Below are 21,952 nucleotides of genomic sequence, written 5' to 3'. Positions count from 1 at the left end.
AATTAATGACAATAAAAATTAAATATAAACAATAACAATAAATAAAACAACTCATGTAAAGATAAAACACAAGCTAGATAATAGAACAACAAAATCACTAACCTTTTCTAATTCTTTAGTTACCGAAATATACAATACACAACAATTCTGCGTGTTATTTATGGAAAATATGGCGACAATACGGCCATGAGAAACCCAGCGCCATCTTTTCAAACTCAAATTGAAAAAGTGGTGGCGACCATATGGCTTCCAAGCCACCGTCGCCTATATTTATTAAAATAAAAAAAATTACGGTCTACTAGGCGACTAAATGGCGACCATATCTTTAATGTCGCCCATGAATTATTAAAAAAAAATTTGGCGACTAAAGTGCACCCAAAAACCCCGTCGTCATACATTAAAAAATAAAAAAAAATATTATTTTCATTGGCGACCATATAGCGACCATTATCCTCGTCGCTAAATATTTTTAAAAAAATTAAAAAAAATAAAATCTTGTAGCGACGGATTGGCGACCACAAGTCCCGTCGCTAATTTGCTTTTCCATTTGGCGACGTCTCTTGCTCTCGCCTGTCCGTCGCCACTGGCGACCAACCAACCCCCTCGCAATTTTTCCATCGCTATTTCGATAGTTATTTGTAGTGTTTGTCTAAAAAAATGGAGATAGTGGATACACTAGTATTATTTTATTGAATAATATATTTTATGGAGAAAAAATGGAGATCGAAAACATTTAAAAAATATTAAAAGAAAATTAGTGGAAAAAATTAATAAAAAACTATCTTTATAAAGTTTGTGGAAGATATATGAGGACGGTAAGAAATATAAAAAAATTAAAAATGGTGAAATGAAGTTAGTGAAAGATAAACATTATTAAATATAAACAGTGTTAAATATTAAAATAATTATGAACAATGTTATTTTTATGATATAAATAAAATAATTCTTTATAGGAACTACAAATGTAGCATCCTAAAATAACTTATGAAAACTTCTTTAACGAACGGATCGGAACTAGTATAATATTACTATTAATAGTTTAAAACATTTATTTATAATATACATATATTTAAAAATTTTAATATTTCAACTCCGTATTTTAAGATAAAAAAATATCTTTAAAATCCTTCCAACATACATAAATACACTCGATCGGCCTTCTCTTCGCATTGTTTCTTAACCCTTTTCGTAACAACAAAAACTTTCAAGGTTTTCTCTTAATTTTTCAAAACAATGGCGGCTTCAACATCATCATCTTCTTGTTCTTCTTCAGATGAGAACGCGATAATCCTAACAAGCTCGGATGGAGAAACCTTCGAAATCGAAGAAGACGTGGCAGTGCAAATAAAAACAATCAATATGTATTTCGAAGATCGAGTACTGCAAAAACCATGTGCAAAGTAAACCTGGTAATAATAATTGGGATAAACAGTTTGTGAAAGAAATGGATATGCATACTCTTTTTGGCGTTAAAAATGATTTTACACCCGAAGAAGAAGCGCAAGTTCGTAAAGAGAATGAATGGGCATTTCATGACTAATTTAATTCAATATTACTCAATGTTTTAGAATTATCGTTGATTTATATTATGATTGACTAATTAAGTGTTAGCTAAAGTCAAAGATTGATTATGATTGCTAACTAAATGGATATTTAATTATTAAATCTTTGCTTCATTTAATTAAATTTTGTTAGTTCTATATATCAATCCTAAATGGATATTTAACTTTAAATCTTTGCTTCAATTGATTAAATTTTGATAGGTTTATATATCATTTTTTGGTCGTGCCTCTCTCTCTCTCTTCTCTCTCTCTCCATATATATATATATATATATATATATATATATATATATATATATATATATATATATATATATATATATATATATATATATATATATATATATATATATATATATATATATAATATATTTTATCAATTTTTATATTTATTGTTTAAATTTATTTGTTGAAGCTAATATAATGGTCCTTTATATTATAAGAAAGGTTTTTATTAAAAAAAAAAAAAAAAAAAAAAAAAAAAAAAAAAAAAAAACTTTTTTTATTAAAAAAGTCCTAAGGATAATTCATATTGTTTAAAAAAATCTTAAACCAAAAAAAAATCGAAAATAATTTGATCCAAATTGATCTGACCCAAAACTTATTTATTAATATGAAAATGTCCCAATTAAAAATAACCTGATCTGAAACTATCAATTATTTTAACGTATTCACCTACAAGTGTAAAATCTGTAATTGAATGCATATTAATGTTAGCTATTCAGCATTTCATGCCTTTTGTTTTGGTTTAGGTCACATGAGATTGTTCGATTAGTGGGTTATGTCATTAAGTGGTTTGGATGACTATTAAAGGTAACTTAACTAATGTAATACAAGAATCAAGAATGTGCCTTTGCTAACTCTAAATGGCAAGGTTTATTTGCAATCTTGCGTACATTTGATTTGATCAACAAGTTTATAGTCCATTATCTTTCCAAATAAAAAACTATAAATATTTGGCACAATTAATATTTTAGAATAAAAATATATAAAAAAATAAAAATTACAACAAAAGATATATTCGATTGTCCGCTACTAATAACCAATGAGACGCACCAACCTAATTTCTATTAGTAGTCTTACTAAGCAATAATATATATATTACGTTTCAGAATCATGGATTAGCCTTGTAGGCGAATGTTTTATCTTTCATTTCTGTGATAGGGGTATGATTCCATCATCTACAAAAATGATTATACCAGGAAATTATTTGCAGATATTAATATCATTTATACTCCTTTTTCGCAATGTAATGTGAAATTTTTTTATTTGCACTTATTAATAACCCGGTCAATAATCATCTAAATTCTTACTCGGGGATTAATTTTTTTAGTAGTGAAATTTTAAGCTAAAAATTAAAGATATGTAATCTGTAATTTAAATTTAGGTTTTGAATATTATTTGTATTTCATACTTTAACTTCTACTATAGTAGAAGCTCCTATACATAACAATTAGGAAAAATAAACTATGCTAAAAATTATACTAATAATAACTTTTTTCATCTAAAGATTTATTCTACTTTTCTACAAAGATTAAATTTTAAAATAGCTTATATTATTCTACTTTTCTGGGAAAGGTGGAAAATGAAAGGCAACACTCCTCGGATCAAGTGTTTAAGTATTGAAGTTTCCCAAGGGAGGCAGGTTTTCCACAAGTTTATCGGAAAAACATTCCAAGGAATTGATATTTTCAGTATTGTAAAGGCGTAAAAAATTGCGTTTTCAACCACTTATAGTTTTGACCTATATTTAGGCATTCATTACTAAAAAACACGGAGCTTTTGGACGGAAAAACTATGGTTTTTTCGACGGTTTTATTCGTCAAAAAATATATTTTCGACGCTTGACGAAGCGTCTAAAAACTGCACTTACAAATTTTTAACTTTTTTTTTTCGACACATTTTACAGTGGATGTTATATCTGTTTTCCGACACTTTTTACTGTGGGAAAAAAGATTTTCCGCCTTAAATCCATACTACAATTTCACGTTTTTAGACGCTTTGAAGCGTGAAAAATGCTGAATTTTTTCGACGCTTTTTGTGTGGAAATGCTGAATTTTTTAAACGCGCTTTTTCATGTGGATAGTGCTTAATATTTTAGACGCTTTTATACGTCTAAATGAAAATAAACCCTTTAAAGCCTTTAATATCTAGATATATGCTTTAGACATTCACATGCGTTGAAAATGTATTAATTTTCCATACTATATTAAATTCATCAAACATACATAATTACTAACAAATATCATACCAAATCAATCATATCCACAAAAGTATTAGCATTTGATTTTCATATACGCACATACATTCGTTGATGTAGCTTTGACCTTAAGTTTTTTTAGCTTGGTCAAAAAAGTCCAAGCAACATAGGTGCCTAATTTGATCAATATTCACATACATATATATATATATATATATATATTCATCGATGTTTAAAAGAGCAAAATTTAAAAGTTAAAAGTTTGTCAAAAGTTGAAGGCCTGCAGAATTGTTTTCATTATGTTGCAATTTCCACTCTAGTGTCAAGACCTTCGCAAAAGATGATTTGTTGGTCATAATATGAACATCAGCTTCAAAAATCTGCAACAAATCAAACAAAATGCACAAACTTTAGCCCAAATTCATACTCCCCATTTGTGATTCAAGCCCAACAATTATTTTCAAATATGGGATTACCTTAATTACCAAACTCCCCATGAATATAAAAAACTTTATATACGTCATTATCATACCTACTTCATCCAACTGCAAGCAAAATTGCACATAACATAAAAAAAACTAGAAATTACACTTCTACCATAAGCACTAAAAAGTAATATGAAAACGATTCGATGGATGATAAAAATAATAATGATTCTTACTTGTCTTTTGATTTTGTTGTAATTAATCTAAGACTAATGCAAGCTGAGTGAGAAGTTTTTGATTTTGAGCTCTTAGTTCTTCAACTTCATTTTTTTTTTCAAAAGTTGGGAAGTAACCTCATCATTTCTTTTTTGTAATTGGAAAATAATCTCATCATTTTTTCTCATAACCTCATCATTTTTTCTCATAACCTCATTGCCTTTTCTCTCAACAGACAATAGGTAGGATTTAAGCCCCATAACATCACTTAAAGTACAACCACAATCACCTATCTTGTTTAGTAGTTGAGCTTCAATACCAAACACGTGAGATCTACTAACCCCATGACCATTACCAACAACACGTTGATTAGGTTTGTCTTGTTGATACATCATCTCATTAAAAACTTCTGTCTCAATCACCTCACAAGGCTGTTTCGAATCACGTAAACATTCATTAACCCTACTTTCAGCAATGTCCTATAACAATACAAAAGTATAAATGAAATATGCAATCACATTTGTCATAATAATAAATGTTTCCAATTCACTACTCTAATATACCATGAATTCTTGAGTGGAAGTACCCTCTACATAACCACCACTCTTTATAGTGTGTGTACGTTTCCACATTTCTAGCCCACTAGGTTCTCTGTGATTCAACCTAACCTATTTAAAAGTAACGGATTATCCCAAAGAAATAAACTTATCACAAATATAGGCATCATAAATAAAATTTAAGTAACCTAGCAACATCAAAAACAAGCAAATACAATTGTCTCATTATAAGCAATAACAATAATTGTATTCATACTTACAAAATCAAAAACATTGACACCTTTCCACAACAATTTAACTCATGTATCAAAGGACGCATATAAATGTCAATATTATTCCCTGGCCCTTCCTTGCCAGGAATGAGCATCGACAAAATAAATGAAGATGGCTTCATACAGAACCATGAAGGTAAGTTATAAGGAATTAAAATTATTGGCCATGTACTATAGGTTGTGTTCATTAGACGATAAGGATTGAACCCATCACTAGCAAGACCAAGTCTAACACAACGAGAATCATTGGAAAACCCTGGATATCGAACATCAAATACCTTCCACGCTTGTCCATCGGCCAGGTGTCTAAGAACTCCATCGTCATGTCTACATTCATTATGCCATCTCATATCCTTAGATATCTTAGATGACACATACATCCTTCGTAATCTAGGAATCAAAGGAAAATATCTCACCACCTTTGCTGGAACCTTACCCTTATCTATTTCACTCTTCCATCTTGAGCAAGAACATTTAGGGCAAGAATCCTTCCCCGCCATCTCACTCCAATATAATGTGCAATCATTAGGGCATGCATGGATCTTTTGATATCCCAAACCGAAATCCATGATCAATTTCTTGGCTTGGTAGTATGAAGAAGGAAAATTTTTTATTCGTGGAAATGCATCAAGTAAAAGATCAATTAACATTGAGAATGATTTATCCAGCCACTTGAACAAGCACTTAAGGTGAAAAAGGTGCAAGATGAATGATAGCTTTGAAAAGGAAGTACAACCTTCATAAAGAGGTTCATTAGAAGCTTCGTAAAGCTTGCTAAATTTGCCTTCTTCAAAAGAAGAGTTCACATCAGGTTGTTGTGTAGGAAATTCATCAGATTCACTTTGAAATTTAGGTTCCTCTATTGTCTCATTAGCTAACCCCTCATCATTATGTTCACTACCAAACTCAGGGTCATCTAAAATATTTGACCCAAAAGCATCTCGAATTAACCCCGATATATCATCTTAACCTAAGTTTTCTAATTCATTGGAAGCTATAAATGGAAGACAACCGCCAGCGCAGTTAGGGTTTAGGAGAAGGAACAGGGAGGTTTGCTTTGTGTTACACGTGAAAGGGAAATGAAGCGGGTTTTTAGGATTTTTTGGTAACTTATAGAGGCGGTTCTTTTTTTTTGACGGTTATAATCAAATTTTTCAACGCATTTAAACATCGAAAAGTAAGCGTCTAAAGGCTCCGTTTTTTGTTTAGACACTTACTCACGCGTCAAAAATAAAGTTTTAAGAAACTCCATGTTTTTTAGTAGTGATTGCAATAACCTCATCACTGCTGTTAACTTGTAAATATAAATAATTTGAAATGTAAATTTTCATAATCGTATGAATCAAATCATTTTCATAATAATAGAAGTTTGATTATAAAAACGATTTTTTTTTATAATTTTTCATTACCACATTTTGAAATAATAATTCACTTTATCGAATTTTGTGAACAAAATGAGATTGTTGAAAAAAATACATATGTCCATTAAACTTGTCAAGAAATATTTTTGCAAAATCTACAATAACTTTTTATTACCATCCAACCATTTAGTATCAATTATTAAACAAGCCTTCAGTGTTTTAAATGATCAAGTTTAAAGTAAGCATTTAGAGAAATTTCAACCTTGTTGCTACCATGTGAAAAAAATTTTTAAAAGTAATATCACTCGCGTTTCACAAAACCACAATTCTACCACGTAGAATCCCTAAAAAGTAAAATGGTGGCAGTGCGATTGGGAAAAACAGCGAACGTTTATACAGTTATATGAAGCCGATACTCAGAAACTACAGAACATAGAATGCATAGTCCCTTCGCTTTGGCATGCATTCAACGCTTGCAATAGAAGAATGAATAGAAGCGGCCAGCGGGATAACAGCGGTGGCCAGAGACAGCAATCGAGAAGAGAATCCAATCACACATTAACTCACACATCACACCTGTATCTATCGTTTCAAACAGCCTTTTTCTTAGACAAACTGAATATGAACAGCAATAACGAATTCACATTAGTTAAAACGTGCAGTTGGATTGGATGATGAAGTTTCCCGAATCAATACAAAGCCAAGTTCACACTCCCGAAAATAGAACACACCTGAAAAAACCATCGGTTCCAATGAGGTTATGTCACATTTCACAACTTCACGTCTGCATGCTGATTTCCTGCAGGCAACCCGGTATTGCTGCTGCCTCCTACTCTGGCCGCTAATGCTAGAACCTCAGGCGACATTTCCCAGTTCCCGCTTTGCCTTCCCCAGCTAGAGCGTCTTGGGTGTAGTCCACCGCGCTCACCCATTTCATCTACGTGACCCCTTATGTCGGGTGATGCCTCACCTATCCGACCATCTTTGATATTTAGTACGTCATTGTCGCTTACTTGTTCTTCACCGGACTCAAGGCCTGGCCCGAATTCTCCACCCCATGTAGCCTTTCGGCCCATCTCTATGTCATCTGTGCCCTTTCCCATGCTTGGACTAACGAACCCTGCATCCATGCGCCGGGTTGCTGGAGGAGGCTCCCTCGGCACCATGTCCCTGAACTTGTTCTTTGATGGGGGAATGCTTGTGCAGAATATCTCCTTGAAATTCTGTATGACTCCCTTGTTGTATGGGTTTGCCCGTCGATCATATCTATACCTAAAATTTTCATATGTTGTCTGCACATAGTCCACATAGAGGAGAACAACACATTAGAAATAAGCACAAAAATATGTCTATACGAAACGTTAATGCTTCAATATTGAAAGTTGTAGGTAAAAAACCTGATTAGTACTTATCAGATACAAGTGGAAGGCTGTAAGGCCACCGACAAACCAGACAGCAATGAATGTATAGATTATTAGAACAATGGACGCGGGAGTTTTGATCATGGCTTTCCATATTGACGTCTCTTCTGCTTCCATTATCCTCTTGATGTAGACCCAGCAAAATAAAAAAACATATATACACAAGATTGTAGTTGTGGAGACGAACATGAAGAAGAATCGATAATTTCTCTGCAGCAAACAAAACCCTTCATGTCAACTTAGAAGCATAGATATTATCCCGAAGCGAATGCATTTAATAAACAGATCAGGTCAGGTCGACTCGTTTAATTAATCGGGTAAAAAGTCTCAACCCAAACCCACTTATTTCGGGTTAGGTTCAAGTCAGGTTAGCGGTCGGTCAGCTTTTGCCAGGCCTAATCCTGAGACCTCAGCAAAATTGCAAAAGATTTGCGGAAACACATTTTTTCATAATCTAAGAACTTTCAAAAAAAAAAAAAAGATGTACTAATTACCAAAATGCCAACAAGAATAACTTCATTAAATAGTACACCTTGACTCAATACCATCACTTGTTAGGGCATGCTAAGATTGGGCGTAAATATTTAAGGGGTGAAAAAAAAGTCAAAGTAAGAAAACAAAGTTGATAAATGAAAAATTAGTGAAATTTGATTGTTGTAGAGGTGAAAGACTAGTTGCAAAGTAATGAAAAATAAAGGGAGCTCTTAATTTTGTGGGGTAAATATTTATCCTAGGGGAGGAGGGTGAGGGAATGTATTACCTCTATAATAAGGGAAATCATCTTCTTTTTCCTTCATTATTTTTATTCATGCTCATTTTACCTTCTTCACAATTATCTCAACTACTTTAAATGCATTTCTATTTGCTTTCATTTCATTAGTTTTACTTTATTTCCCCTTTAAATATTTACACCCAATCCAAGCATACCCTTAGTGTAAAAAAAATTTAGTAAAAAAATACTACAGCGGTAAGAAAGACACAATAAATTATTGTGCCAACCAACAAATAAAGTTTTGCAAAAGATAATAATATCTCACTTGTCAATTATTTCAAAAAAAACGATAAAACAAAAGGCATCATCGCCAAGCTTGGTCATAGTTGTACATAATAGTTGGAAAACTTATGTGATTAATAGGTCAGAACACAGGACTGAGCAAAAGGTACTCACCAGCCCAATGCATTGTCCAACCCATGGACAGTGATGATCGAATCTTTCCACACAGTTGTTGCATATTGAACAATGTGAACACCGAGGAGGTCTGTAAAGCATGCAAGTATCACAATATTTGATTTTAACTGGGATACCGTTGACCTCTACTTCTTTGACACGGGGTAAACGCAGCTGAGGCGTTTGTCCACCGCCGGTTTCTGCAGCTCCATCAAACGCTTCTGGTTCTGGAGGGTGTGCATTGCGGGGAATTATGCCGGGATCTCTTCCAGAAGTAAGCAACAAGAGGACTAGATCCTGTAATAGAAAAAAATCACAAGAGCTTGATTCAACATACTTCCTCCGTTATTTTCACCATTTGCTTTTTTACACCTCCCAATGTATGAATTTAATTGTTCATATCTCTAATTATGCATATCAAAATATTATGGAAACTAGAAATTAATAAACGTTGAATCGAGACGATTCAAACATAACCTCATATGACTATTTTTGAACGTATAGAATACCGACAATATGATAGTCAATTTGCTTGATGAATAGTGTCGAAGTTAACTAACGGAGGAAATAACATTTTCTTAGTTCTGAATAAAACTTGGACCTCATAAAATCAAAAGGCACAGAAAATGTCGGAAGAACCCATGATAAACGTAGCAAATGAATTTTTAGGACGATAAATTGAGATGTGAGAAGGAAAAAGAAAATGCCAAAGAATAACATATTTGCTAGAAAGGGTAACAACCAATGAGGATAATGTTAGTTGACCGTGTCATGCATTCCAAAACCTTAATGTTTAATATGCTTCGAAAATAGTAGTGGGTGCTGACATCCAACAAAGAACAAATTTTGAAAAGGGAAAACTAATGAAGAAACAAAAGGCAATGCTTCAGTTAGATCAAGATACACATAATTCAGGCTCCAGGGCCTCCAGCCAAATAAAGGTAGCATTATATCCATAATGCTAAAATTCAATAATAGTGGACAAAAATACAGCTTGACAGACTGAAAGACGCAAGTAAAGAGCCACCACACATAAATAGTACTGAAAAGTTGATCAAATAAGAAGCGGTACGCAACTGGTTCTAGCTCTGCTTGTATGATCAATCATCAATTGCATATGTGATGGACAGTGTCCGCATTGGCCAGCTATAAGGCATCTAGTAGCTAAGAGAAATAAAGTTTACCCAAACAAGTGTCTTATATGGTTGTAAACATATCAAGTTATAACAGACCCAATAAATTGTGATGTGCAAGCACAAGAAATGGTTATGGGTTGAAATATGAGTCGGGAGTCAGGACCAACAAGACTCAGACTTGGATCCTAAATTTTTATTTGGATCCAGACACGGAAATTTGGGTCTAATTAAATAGGACCCTTACCCAATCTTTAGTGGTGTAGGGACCAGGGATCAAAAATTTATCTATATTTTTTAACGAATATTTTTATGTCTTGTATTTTACACCAACATTGTACAAAAATTTGTTTTGAAAAAAGAGTCAATAATGAGGTGTGAATATGATATAAAAAAAAGCATTTGAACAATACACTCTAAATTGCTAATTGTTCATTTCAGAATTAAAAAAACTTTTTAAATAAATAATGCTAGATGAATGTCTTAAGTGAACGTTATTAAAAAAGTGAATAATGTAAGAATAGTTATGAGTTAGACTTCATAGCGGGTAACTGAGTTTATAGAATTTAACCAAATATTTACTCAAAATTTTAAGATTTACATATAATAGGTTCAAGGATCCTTCAGGTCCGAACTCATACCCTACTTTTACCATCCAAACTCAAATCTGAACCCAGATCCATGTGATCTCAAATTATTGAAAACCCTTAGATCAAATTCAAAATGTAACAGGTTTAGGTAGTGTGCTAGACCCATACCCATCCCTCATGAAGAACATATGCTCAAATTTTTAAAAAACACCACATGCACTTGTTAGGATACATTGTTTGTTGAGACAATAATGCTATTTTATTCCTAGTCACTTGAAAATCCTTCAATACGATTCTCTCTCTAATCTTGAATGTTTGCACATTTTCCCTTTTGGTTGTACCTAGGTGAATGCCAGATTTTTATTTCTGTCAACTATTACCCCGCTCATTGCACCAACTATCCCTCAAGTTAGATTTGTTTGTTCTAGTAGCCAACCCTTGGTTCAAGTAGCTGACCCCATATGTTGGATTTAAGGCGTAGGCATTAATGTTGTATTATTACCCCACTCAAAAATTATCTCTCATCCTATTTTCCAGACTTCCCGCCATACCAATATTCCCCTTTGTGAAAAAGGGAGAATATATATGAGCAACCACCTGAGTCAGAGGGAGTGGGTAAAACTTGAATACCATCTCATGTTGATTACATATTGACAAAATAGGTGAAACAAAGGTGCGGCATAGTGTCAAAATGTAATATCATATATAGTCCCATCCAATAGAAGTTTCTTAGATAATAATGAGCGGACAAAAATCAAGGTGAAAAGTGCATAAGAAATGAAGTGAGGCATGAAGAGCAAAAGATAAATGTTTGAGTAATTGTAGCAACAAGAAGGCAAATGCCGAAGATTTATTTCTAAATTTTACAAATCTTACACATTGGTCAAAAATATAGTGCAACATTCATAACATTAATAAAGGTGTCCCCACGACCCCACCTCATTGAAAATTGCTAGGAAAATAGAGGCCAAGATAGAACAAAAACAAATGAGGTAGGTGCAAATGAAACAAATTGAACATAAGAGACGAGGAGAGAGTGCGACCCCACATTCTACAAATGTTTGAATTTATTATTAGCAGAATAATCATATCTAAGCTGCCTATATGGTTAATTTTATAGATAATTCAAGTACTTGGCTTTGGATTGCCAGGATAAACTAAAAACTATATCCTAACAAGAGTTTCCTTTTCTAATACATGTTTCTGACCTGGAAATCTGCCCTGCAATTCCTTTTGATTAACTACAGGTATATGATTGATTTGGGACTATGCTAAGCAATGGAAAGTTAAGGAAATAACTAAGAACATTCAAATAACTTAATAAAATGATCAAAAATAGAATTAAATGCATATAAGAATGGAGGGTACATGCTAGCTGCTGAGACAACAGGAAAAAACAAATTAAACATTTCCTTATTCTGAAGTACCAGAATAGTCTTCCGAACGAAGATTCTGTAGAACAAAATGTAACGAAGGTAATGTAGGATTCAGCTCTATGTATACAACACGTCCTGTTATTTGTATTGGCATCCAATATTCCAATTCGACAACAATATTTTCAAATCAGAACTCTAAGAATCGCACAAGATGCTTTATGTATAGAATCCATATATTATTTAAGTGAAAAAAAAGCTAATTCTAGGACATAAAAGTCTAGCCTCCATTTATAGAAATCAACTCAAAAGGATGCTCCAAAGTCCAAAATGAGGTTTCAAGTGGCCTCAATCAACTCAAAGGGTTGTGGGCTCATAGTCATAGAAGACAAGGGCGCAACTTACAAAAATGTGGTTTGTATATAAAAGGGTTGGAGAAAAACTCTGAAATCTGAAAGAAATAAGTACAAAAATATAAACAGTCGGTCTCCTGAGAGACCGTCTCTCTGAGAATAGCCCGACAAAGCTTAATGCATACTCTTACTCTACATTTTCCTTTATGGGCCGACCCAATTAGAGATGGTCTCTCAAAGGAAATATAAATAAAACACTAATTTGATCAACAATCAATTGAAGTGAACTGACCACGGGACTGTTCGAAGACCGCTGATTTTGCGTCTTTCATTAGTTTTTAAAACATTTAGCAATATTCAACTATCTCAAGTAAACACGTTACCAACAAATTTCTCCCTTGTCCGACTATCACGCTTCCAAAAGTGTAACCAAACAAAAGAGTGAAAATACCAAGAGGATGAGCTAAAAAAGCGAGAAAGAAAGAGAACTCACATAGACAGTGACCACGACAGCCACTACCAAGATCGAGATTCCAGAATTATGAGAATAAACATGCATCAGCTTTCTAGCAACAAAAACACAAAACACTGCAACTGGAGCAGCAATGAGGAATATGGTCAAAAATAATGATCTCACATCTGGTCCAAAAATTAGTCGCCCCTGAAGCAAAAATTTCTGCAGAACAAAACACGAGTTCATAGTTATTAAGCTAAAATGGCACGGTCAAATAAAGGTTAAACTATGCCATACTTCTACAACTTCATTAACTACTACCCTTGAAGAATGTCAAAGGCTAGTACAGAAGGTCAAACATAATACAAATAGAAACGCTTGTTCAAAGTAGGAAATAAATGGACAATTGTAGTCATAGCGAAGGTAGAATGTGTCCAGGTTAATGAACACAGCTTTTAGGGAAAGGGTTCGGAGGTGTTCAAAATTAAAAATACACAGTTTTACTTCCACCTATGATGCACAAGGACTCTCATAAAATCTTGTGTTTCCTCGTTCCCAAACTCAAGAAATTTGAAATCCCAGAACCCTTTTCCTCCTCGCGGACTTATGAGTCACTAAATCGCCTTTCATTAAGACCAACAACAATTTAGGTAAGTCGGGAGTGGGAGCAAAAGGGTTACCTTTTCTTGAATACAAACGGATGAATAAAAAAAAGAGGGTAACAGAAATATATGATTCCAATTTGTTGTAATAAACCAAAGCTCTCCAAAACTTGAAGAAAAAATGGAGGGGTAAACAAAGCAAAATCCTCCCTCCTTCCTTCCCTCGCCGCCCATTCACTTTAGACTTGCTACTAGCACAATCTTAAACCTTTCGATTAACTGCTTCTGTTCATATTTCACAATAACAACTTATAGAAAATCATAGCAATTTACAGCAAATTTTATGATTCAAGAAGATAATAACACTACCACACTTTTATTCGACATACCCATTAAGTACAATAAATTCTGAACTTCAGAGCACACAGCACCTCCAATTACAGTAAAATCACCCAAATTTTGCTCATATTACTTTCACAATAAAGACATCAAATTTATAATTACCCAATAAAGCATATCAAATTCCAAATCAATTGCAGCATTCCCCTATAAAATTAATTTCTAGTACAACCCAAATCTACCAAGTGATATCAAGCATTACAAAGAAACAACTTTCAACTATCATCAAAATAGAAATTATAAAAGCAACCAAAACTTAGTAGCAAAAATGACAAAACAAGTATAAAATAAGTAGATAAATTCAAAAATAAAAAGTAAAGGAAAAAAACAAAGAAAAAAAGTACTTACATTACTTCCTTTCCATGCTTGGTAAACCCTTAAATCAGTAGACCCAGATGCCGGATCCGACTTCTGAGAAGGCGGTGGCACAACGTACATCTCTCTTTACGTTGATGTCCAAAACACACAAACTACTTTTCAAGCTACAAAAAAATGAAAAAGATTGTCTTTTTTTCTAGGGTTTTGGGAGTAGGACTAGAACCATTTCAGACCCACAAAAAGTAGCTGGAAAAAAAAGCTGAAATTGATGTCCAAAATCAACCAATTGATAAGAAAATTTACAAGAAAATCAACCAAAAACACCGAAACATGTTAATAGATTCAATTTTTATTTCTGGGTGTCTTAAATTTCAATGGAATGAGTGAAGAGGGGTGGTAATGGTGGGGTGCTGAAGAGAGAGATAGTAGAAATACAAAAGGGGGAAACTTTACAGGATGTTTTTCATTTATTTTATTTAAAAACAAAATAAAAAATAAAAAATAAAATAAAAAAAAGAACTAAACTTTACAGGATGTTGGAAGAACCCAATTGGTAACATGACTTGGTCTAGTCTACTTAGACAGCTTTATTACTTGCACAATTTGTGATGTTGTTTTGAGGAAACTTAAATGTGTTTGTGGGAGCACTCATTTTTCACTTGGTTTAGTGAGAATTTTTGGTTAATTTTTTAATTTTTAATGCTTTTGTTTACTTACAACATTTAGAACATCTTTGTCACAATGCTTAACAATTTGACTTTATCAATATTCTATAGCACCAATTGTATGATTTTAGACTTTGACCTTTTTAAATGATAGTTCTAAAGTCCTTTGTTAGGCTTTTAGTTGACTAATTACTATCAATTTTCTATTTTATTTTTTAGTTACTCTTTTCATATCTAGATTTTTTTCATTACATTTCTCTATTACTATTCTAAAATTTTAAAGCTTAACAAAAATTTTAATATAAAAAAAATTTCAAAACATCTTATTTGTTTTCTTCCATCAAACATTTCTAACCATTAGATTGAATAGTGGACTCTCCATTACATTTTGGGCCCGTTTGGTACATGGTATTAGAGGGCGGTAATGGTAATAAAATTAAGTAATAAAAAATTTGGTTGTTTGGATGCCTTCAATGGTAATGGATAGTAATAAAATAAGGTAATGAAATTACCAAAAAGGGCTATTTTTATTACCATCAAACAATCTGGTATTCGGCTGTAATGGTAATGAAGTATTACTGTGATAATAAAATAAAGTAATGTTGTTTCGAGCTGAAGAAAAAAATAATGAAGAAAAAAAAGGTAATGTATGTAATTATCCAAAAAATATTATTATTAAAAAAGAATCATTAGATAGAATAATTTAGATACAATAATGCTGTTAGATACAAATATACAATAATGAAACTAAGAGTCATTACCATTTTTTATTACTAACAACCAAATGCAATCAATGGAATATTATCTTCTATTACCATTCTTTAGTCATGCATACCAAACAAAAGAATCTTCATTACCAATTCTCATATCCATTCCTTCATTACTATTGTCATTACAACATTTCATTCCCATTACTTCATTACCATCAATCAAACTGATCCAAATATGGGTAGCCCACCAGCCAAGATAAGCCAAGCCAAGACAAACCAAGGAGGATACATGGCTGATCAACCTACTGATTGGATGTTCACTAACTTACCTGCTGACCTTGCTGAACATACTGACTTGGACGCGACAATTGAGGAAGGCCAGTCCCAAGCTAGACCAAACATGAGTATCCAAGCATGGCAAAGCAAAGAAGAATCAATGAGGAACGTCACAGCAACACTTAAGCAATACAAAGACATGCATTCTGGTCAGCAGACAACAGAGCAGCCATCTGACAACCAGCCTACCTTGCGCACAATAGAACGCCTGGTCTGGTGCACGTATCAACATGGAAACTCAAGGGATGGCATCTTTGGACATGGAAGAAAAAGCCAAGACTCAGAGTTAGCACGGAGAGTCCTCACAGAGCCCACAAGATTAGCTCCAAGGTCGTGTGTTCGGCTGATATTCGATAATGGCTGATCCAGAACTGCCAGCCATCACCTGCTGAGCAGCAGACCTTCGAGCTAATCCACGGAGTCAACCTAAGCATCCTAGGATACACCAAGGGTAGTTTTGGAATCTCGATACATGGACCTTTCCATCAACACCTTAAGTGCCTCCTAACGATCACAGTAAGACACCAAGAAAGGGAGCTGAAGGTCCCCTGTCAGACAGATCAGAGCGGAAGAGATGGAAGAATACTTAACATTCTGTTTTCTGATTTTTGTTGTTTAAAACGTGTACATAATAGCCACGTGTTACTTTTTAGCCGTTATTATGGTTTGGCTTAGGCTTAGCTCTTGTAGAAGGTCTCATAGCTCTATAAATAAGAGGCCTAATCCCTTGTAATAGTTGAGTTCAGATTAATCAATACAAGTTCTTTCCAGTAATTGTGTTTGCAATTGCTTTTCAGTGAGAGTCTCTTTGTGAGTGAAAGCAAGGTGATCTTCCGGGTAATTCCACAAAGATTGAGAGAGTGCCTTTCAATTGGAGTGTGAGGACGAGGCCAATCAATCCAGTGCGGGTTATTTGTCTCTATCCACGGCCAAAGGACCACTTCTTGGAGTTGTTCTGGCCAGCCTTCATGGAGTTGTTCTGGCCAGAAGGTGTGTCATTGTGTGTAATTGGATCTTAACATCGGTTCTTGGTTGAGTTCTTCGTGTTCTTGGAATGTTCATCCCATATATGCATCAACTTGGTATCAGAGCCTAAGTTCTGAGAAGGGACAAGGACAAGGGAGTATCAATAAAGTCAGGTAACAAGCCATTTTTCACATTCTGAGAAGGAGTGATCAGAGAGAAAGGTATAGTGCGATTTTTGTTTCAATTTCGCCAATACAGGTACGTTTCAATTTCTCTTTGTTAATAATTCGTTTACAATTAAGGATTACAGAATATATTTGATCATTATACGCATTTGATTGTGGAATGAAAAAAAATTCTGAATTTCTGATTATCGTATCATTGAATGCGCATCAAATTGATTTCTGAAAATCTGTTCTGAGTCACTATACATATCAAATTTTGTCAATTAATTCATTTACATTCGATTCTTGAATGTCCTAAGTGTATGTTTGTTGAAATTTGATGACAATTGCGATTTAACTATTCGAACATTGAGTTTTCGCTGAGGAAATTGGTAAATTCGATTTTAATTCTTGTAATTCGATTCTCTGGTTGCTGTGGATATAATATCTGTTAGGAATTAGATAGATTTGTGTATGAATCATTGGATATCACATTTGCTTTGAGGAAGATTGATCTTAACAAACTGAATTGCAAAATTCTTTGAGAAATTAGGGTTTGCATTTGTTTTTGCGTTAATTGTCTGAAGCAATTAATATCATTAGACTATTCATTGAATTCATGTGCGAAATTTGTAATCCATGATATCACATTCTCGGTTTTTCATTGCATAATCACATTCAGAAACAGAACACCAAAGTTTGTGTCAGAATTCTTTTATTGCCCAGAAATTCGTGTGCATTGATTATTTTTGTGAGAAATTTTGTTCTTCTTTTTGTGTGATTTGATAAAATTGATCCTAATCAAAAGATTTTGGTGTAACAATTCTAAAGAATCAAAAAAAAAAATCCAAGTGTTGCTTGTTGAACTCTCATTGCTGTCAAAAGGTATTGAGCCTTTCTGTGTGGGGTTTCTGATTTGTTGTGCATCTGAAAATCTTACCCCTTTCTTGCTGCATTTGATTCTCTGTAGATAATTGAGCGCATTAGATTGTTTGATTTTTGTTTAGGTTTTAATTTTGCATTGCCTAACATCATATTCATCTCATACTTGCATCATATTCATCATATTCATCAACCATCATCGTATTCGCATCAATTGGTATCAATTGGTATTCTTCTGTGATGGTCTGAGAAATGTTAATTGGTTGATTCCTTGAATCCACGTGCAAATTTGTAGTTCATTACATTACATTCTTGAATAATCATTGCATAAAGTAATTCAAAAACAAAGGTTGAAGAAAATCAGTCATTCATTTTCATTTGACCAGAAATCTTTGTACATTGATCCGTTTTGTAATAAATTTGCTCTATTTTCTGTGTGTTTGGTTGACATTAATTCTAATCAGGAGATCTTGGTGTAAAAAATTTCAAAAAAAATCTGAACTCCAAGTTTCTTTGTGCTTTTCCTCCTGCTGCTGTCAGAATACATCGAACCATCTGTGTTGTGCTCTTGATTTTTTTTTTATTGTGCATCTGAAATCATCACCTTACCTGCTGTTATCAGAAAGAATAAATTCATTGTTGTGCATCTTAATTGTGCATCTAAAAAATCCGTTTTCTTTGCTGCTCTTAGAAGATAGCCATCATCTGTACTGTATTGTTACTGCTGTGCACCTGAATTCTTGATTCATTTGTTGCTGTCAGGAAGTGTACATTCATTTGTATATTGTCTCGGTACTGTTTTACAATTAAGACATCACATTATTTGTTGTTGTTAGAAAGTGTCAAATTATTTGTGCTTGTTTTTGAACATTAACAGTAAAAACATATTGCTGAAACCTCTGAGTAATTTGCGTTTCTTGCTACTGCTAACAAGTGGAATTTGCTTTCCTGCTGTGTTTTTAATACTACCTGTGCACCTAAGTAATTACATGATCTATTGCTGTCAGAAAAATTCAATTCAGTTATGCTTGTTCTTGGAAACTAACAGTGAGTGCATATTGATTGTGCATCTGAAATTTTGCTTCTCTCGTCACTGTTAGAAAGATACGTGCTTCATTTTTGTTGTTTGAGATTGTATCTAAGTATTGAGAATATCATGAATTTGGATGAAAAGTTTGCTGAGATGACCCGTGCCATCCAACAACTCACACATACAGTGACTAAAATTAACATGAACCAACGGGAAAGGATAGTACACGCACGCAATAATGAAAGAACCACAGAGAATGAAACACTTAGATTAGATGTTGCTGATTTTGGGGGAACAACACACGACCCTGAGGATTACTTGGAATGGGAGGCCGTATTAGAGAGGTACTTTGAATTCAACAAAACCTCTGAAAAACAGCAATACAAACTAGCCAAAATCAAGTTAAACAAATTAGCTGCTATATGGCTTGAGGGAGTGCAAAGGCAAAGAAGGAGGGAGAACAGGGAGAAGATTAACACTTGGGCTAAACTGAAGAAACACCTCAGGAAGAAATATGTGCCCTCATCCGCAGTAACCAGATTTATTCAACGTGAGAGCAAACTAAAGGATCTTACACCCCTACCTCCATATAAGACCATTTCTACTCCTGCAAAACAAAAGAAGGTAAGCCATGACCTGAATAAAAGTAACTGCTACAAGGGAATGCAGAATGAGAAAGACTCTGTGCATCTGTTCACTAAAGAAATCAGTGAGGATCAAACCCCACAGCAAAACAAAGCATTGAAATCATTAGAGGATGAAGCACTCCATCACACATTAGACACTGAGTTAATTAAAACTATACCTATCGATGATGGTGAAATAAATAAATTGCATTTTAAAAATCCATCTGCATACTGTGATGAGAATGGTGTTCATTTCATGATAGATAAGAAAGCAAACTATGTCTTGAATGAGAGTAAATGCTACAAAGGGTTTCAGGATGAGAGGAAATCTATGCATATGTCCACCAAAGAAATTAGTGAGAACCAAGCCCAACAGCAAACCAAAACATTGAAAACAGCAGAGGATGAAGCAGTAGATTTTGAGTTGATTCACCTATGAATGTTGATGATATTGAAATAAACAAAATGCATATGGAAAACTCATCTACGTGTTGTGATAAGAGTGGTTTCTATTTCATAGAAGACACAATTTTTGACTTTTCTTTTTGTTGTAGGTACCTTCCAGATAGTCAGAAAATGCTGCAACCAAAAGAGGAACTCAGAATGAATAACATAAAAGAAAAGGAGCAATGCAATACCACCTCAGACAAAGACATCAAATGTGAAAAGCTGCAGGAAGGAACTTTGATATGGGAGTATTTGGACCTCATCTCAAAGGTTTTCACCGTTAATAATACAGGAAGGCATGAGAGCAACGCAGAATTGAGGACAATTCTATTTAAAGAAGGAGGGAATGATCCAAATATGGGTAGCCCACAAGCCAAGATAAGCCAAGCCAAGAAAAACCAAGGAGGATACATGGCTGATCAACCTATTGATTGGATGTTCACTAACTTACCTGCTGACCTTGCTGAACATACTGACTTGGACGCGACAATTGAGGAAGGCCAGTCCCAAGCTAGACCAAACATGAGTATCCAAGCATGGCAAAGCAAAGAAGAATCAATGAGGAACGTCACAGCAACACTTAAGCAATACAAAGACATGCATTCTGGTCAGCAGACAACAGAGCAACCATCTGACGACCAACCTACCTTGCGCACAATAGAACGCCTGGTCTGGTGCACGTATCAACATGGAAACTCAAGGGATGGCATCTTTGGACATGGAAGAAAAAGCCAAGACTCAGAGTTAGCACGGAGAGTCCTCACAGAGCCCACAAGATTAGCTCCAAGGTCGTGTGTTCGCCTGATATTCGATAATGGCTGATCCAGAACTGCCAGCCATCACCTGCTGAGCAGCAGACCTTCGAGCTAATCCACGGAGTCAACCTAAGCATCCTAGGATACACCAAGGGTAGTTTTGGAATCTCGATACATGGACCTTTCCATCAACACCTTAAGTGCCTCCTAACGATCACAATAAGACACCAAGAAAGGGAGCTGAAGGTCCCCTGTCAGACAGATCAGAACGGAAGAGATGGAAGAATACTTAACATTCTGTTTTCTGATTTTTGTTGTTTAAAACGTGTACATAATAGCCACGTGTTACTTTTTAGCCGTTATTATGGTTTGGCTTAGGCTTAGCTCTTGTAGAAGGTCTCATAGCTCTATAAATAAGAGGCCTAATCCCTTGTAATAGTTGAGTTCAGATTAATCAATACAAGTTCATTCCAGTAATTGTGTTTGCAATTGCTTTTCCATGAGAGTCTCTTTGTGAGTGAAAGCAAGGTGATCTTCCGGGTAATTCCACAAAGATTGAGAGAGTGTCTTTCAATTGGAGTGTGAGGACGAGGCCAATTAATCCAGTGCGGATTATTTGTCTCTATCCACGGCCAAAGGACCACTTCTTGGAGTTGTTCTGGCCAGCCTTCTTGTTCGTTGTTCAGAACAGAAGGTGTATCTCGTGTGTGTCATTGTGTGTAATTGGATCTTAACATCGGTTCTTGGTTGAGTTCTTCGTGTTCTTGGAACGTTCATCCCATATATGCATCACAAACGGACCGTTTAAGTAATAGAGAGGATCTTAACTCACTTTCTTCTATTATATTATGGATTGATAACCTCCATCAGTATCGTTTTTAACTAACTTAAAGTTGAAAAAACTCGGTCTTTGATCTTTTTTGACATTTTATCATTTATAGTAAAATCATTTGTCCATAAAGTCGAAA

At 34.2% G+C, this 21,952-nt stretch overlaps 2 protein-coding genes across 3 annotated transcripts; one reads left to right on the top strand and one right to left on the bottom strand.

Moving 5' to 3' along the window:
* Window positions 1-6,963: 6,963 nt before the first annotated feature.
* Window positions 6,964-14,981, bottom strand: LOC130823732 (probable protein S-acyltransferase 7). The gene is made up of 5 exons (XM_057688468.1): window positions 14,434-14,981; window positions 13,124-13,306; window positions 9,182-9,478; window positions 7,990-8,223; window positions 6,964-7,884 (listed from the first exon to the last, which is right to left on the bottom strand). Exons 1-5 carry the CDS (start codon window positions 14,521-14,523, stop codon window positions 7,363-7,365), a joined length of 1,326 nt encoding a protein of 441 aa, XP_057544451.1. The 5' UTR covers window positions 14,524-14,981; the 3' UTR covers window positions 6,964-7,362.
* Window positions 14,982-16,660: 1,679 nt separating this feature from the next.
* On the top strand, window positions 16,661-21,487 carry LOC130823730 (uncharacterized). Of its 2 annotated transcripts, none has more exons than XM_057688466.1 (2): window positions 16,661-17,338; window positions 20,337-21,487. In XM_057688466.1, the coding sequence occupies exon 2, from the start codon at window positions 20,359-20,361 to the stop codon at window positions 21,049-21,051; it is 693 nt and encodes a 230-aa protein (XP_057544449.1). In that variant the 5' UTR covers window positions 16,661-17,338; window positions 20,337-20,358; the 3' UTR covers window positions 21,052-21,487. The 2 variants fall into 2 exon arrangements, with proteins under 2 accessions (XP_057544449.1, XP_057544450.1); XM_057688467.1 differs by having other exon boundaries at window positions 16,661-17,636.
* The last annotated feature ends 465 nt before the right edge of the window (window positions 21,488-21,952 follow it).

The sequence above is a fragment of the Amaranthus tricolor genome, chromosome 9 (genome assembly GCF_026212465.1).
Source record: "Amaranthus tricolor cultivar Red isolate AtriRed21 chromosome 9, ASM2621246v1, whole genome shotgun sequence".
NCBI classification, from domain to species: Eukaryota; Viridiplantae; Streptophyta; class Magnoliopsida; order Caryophyllales; family Amaranthaceae; genus Amaranthus; species Amaranthus tricolor.
This window is presented reverse-complemented; position numbering and strand designations above follow the sequence as displayed.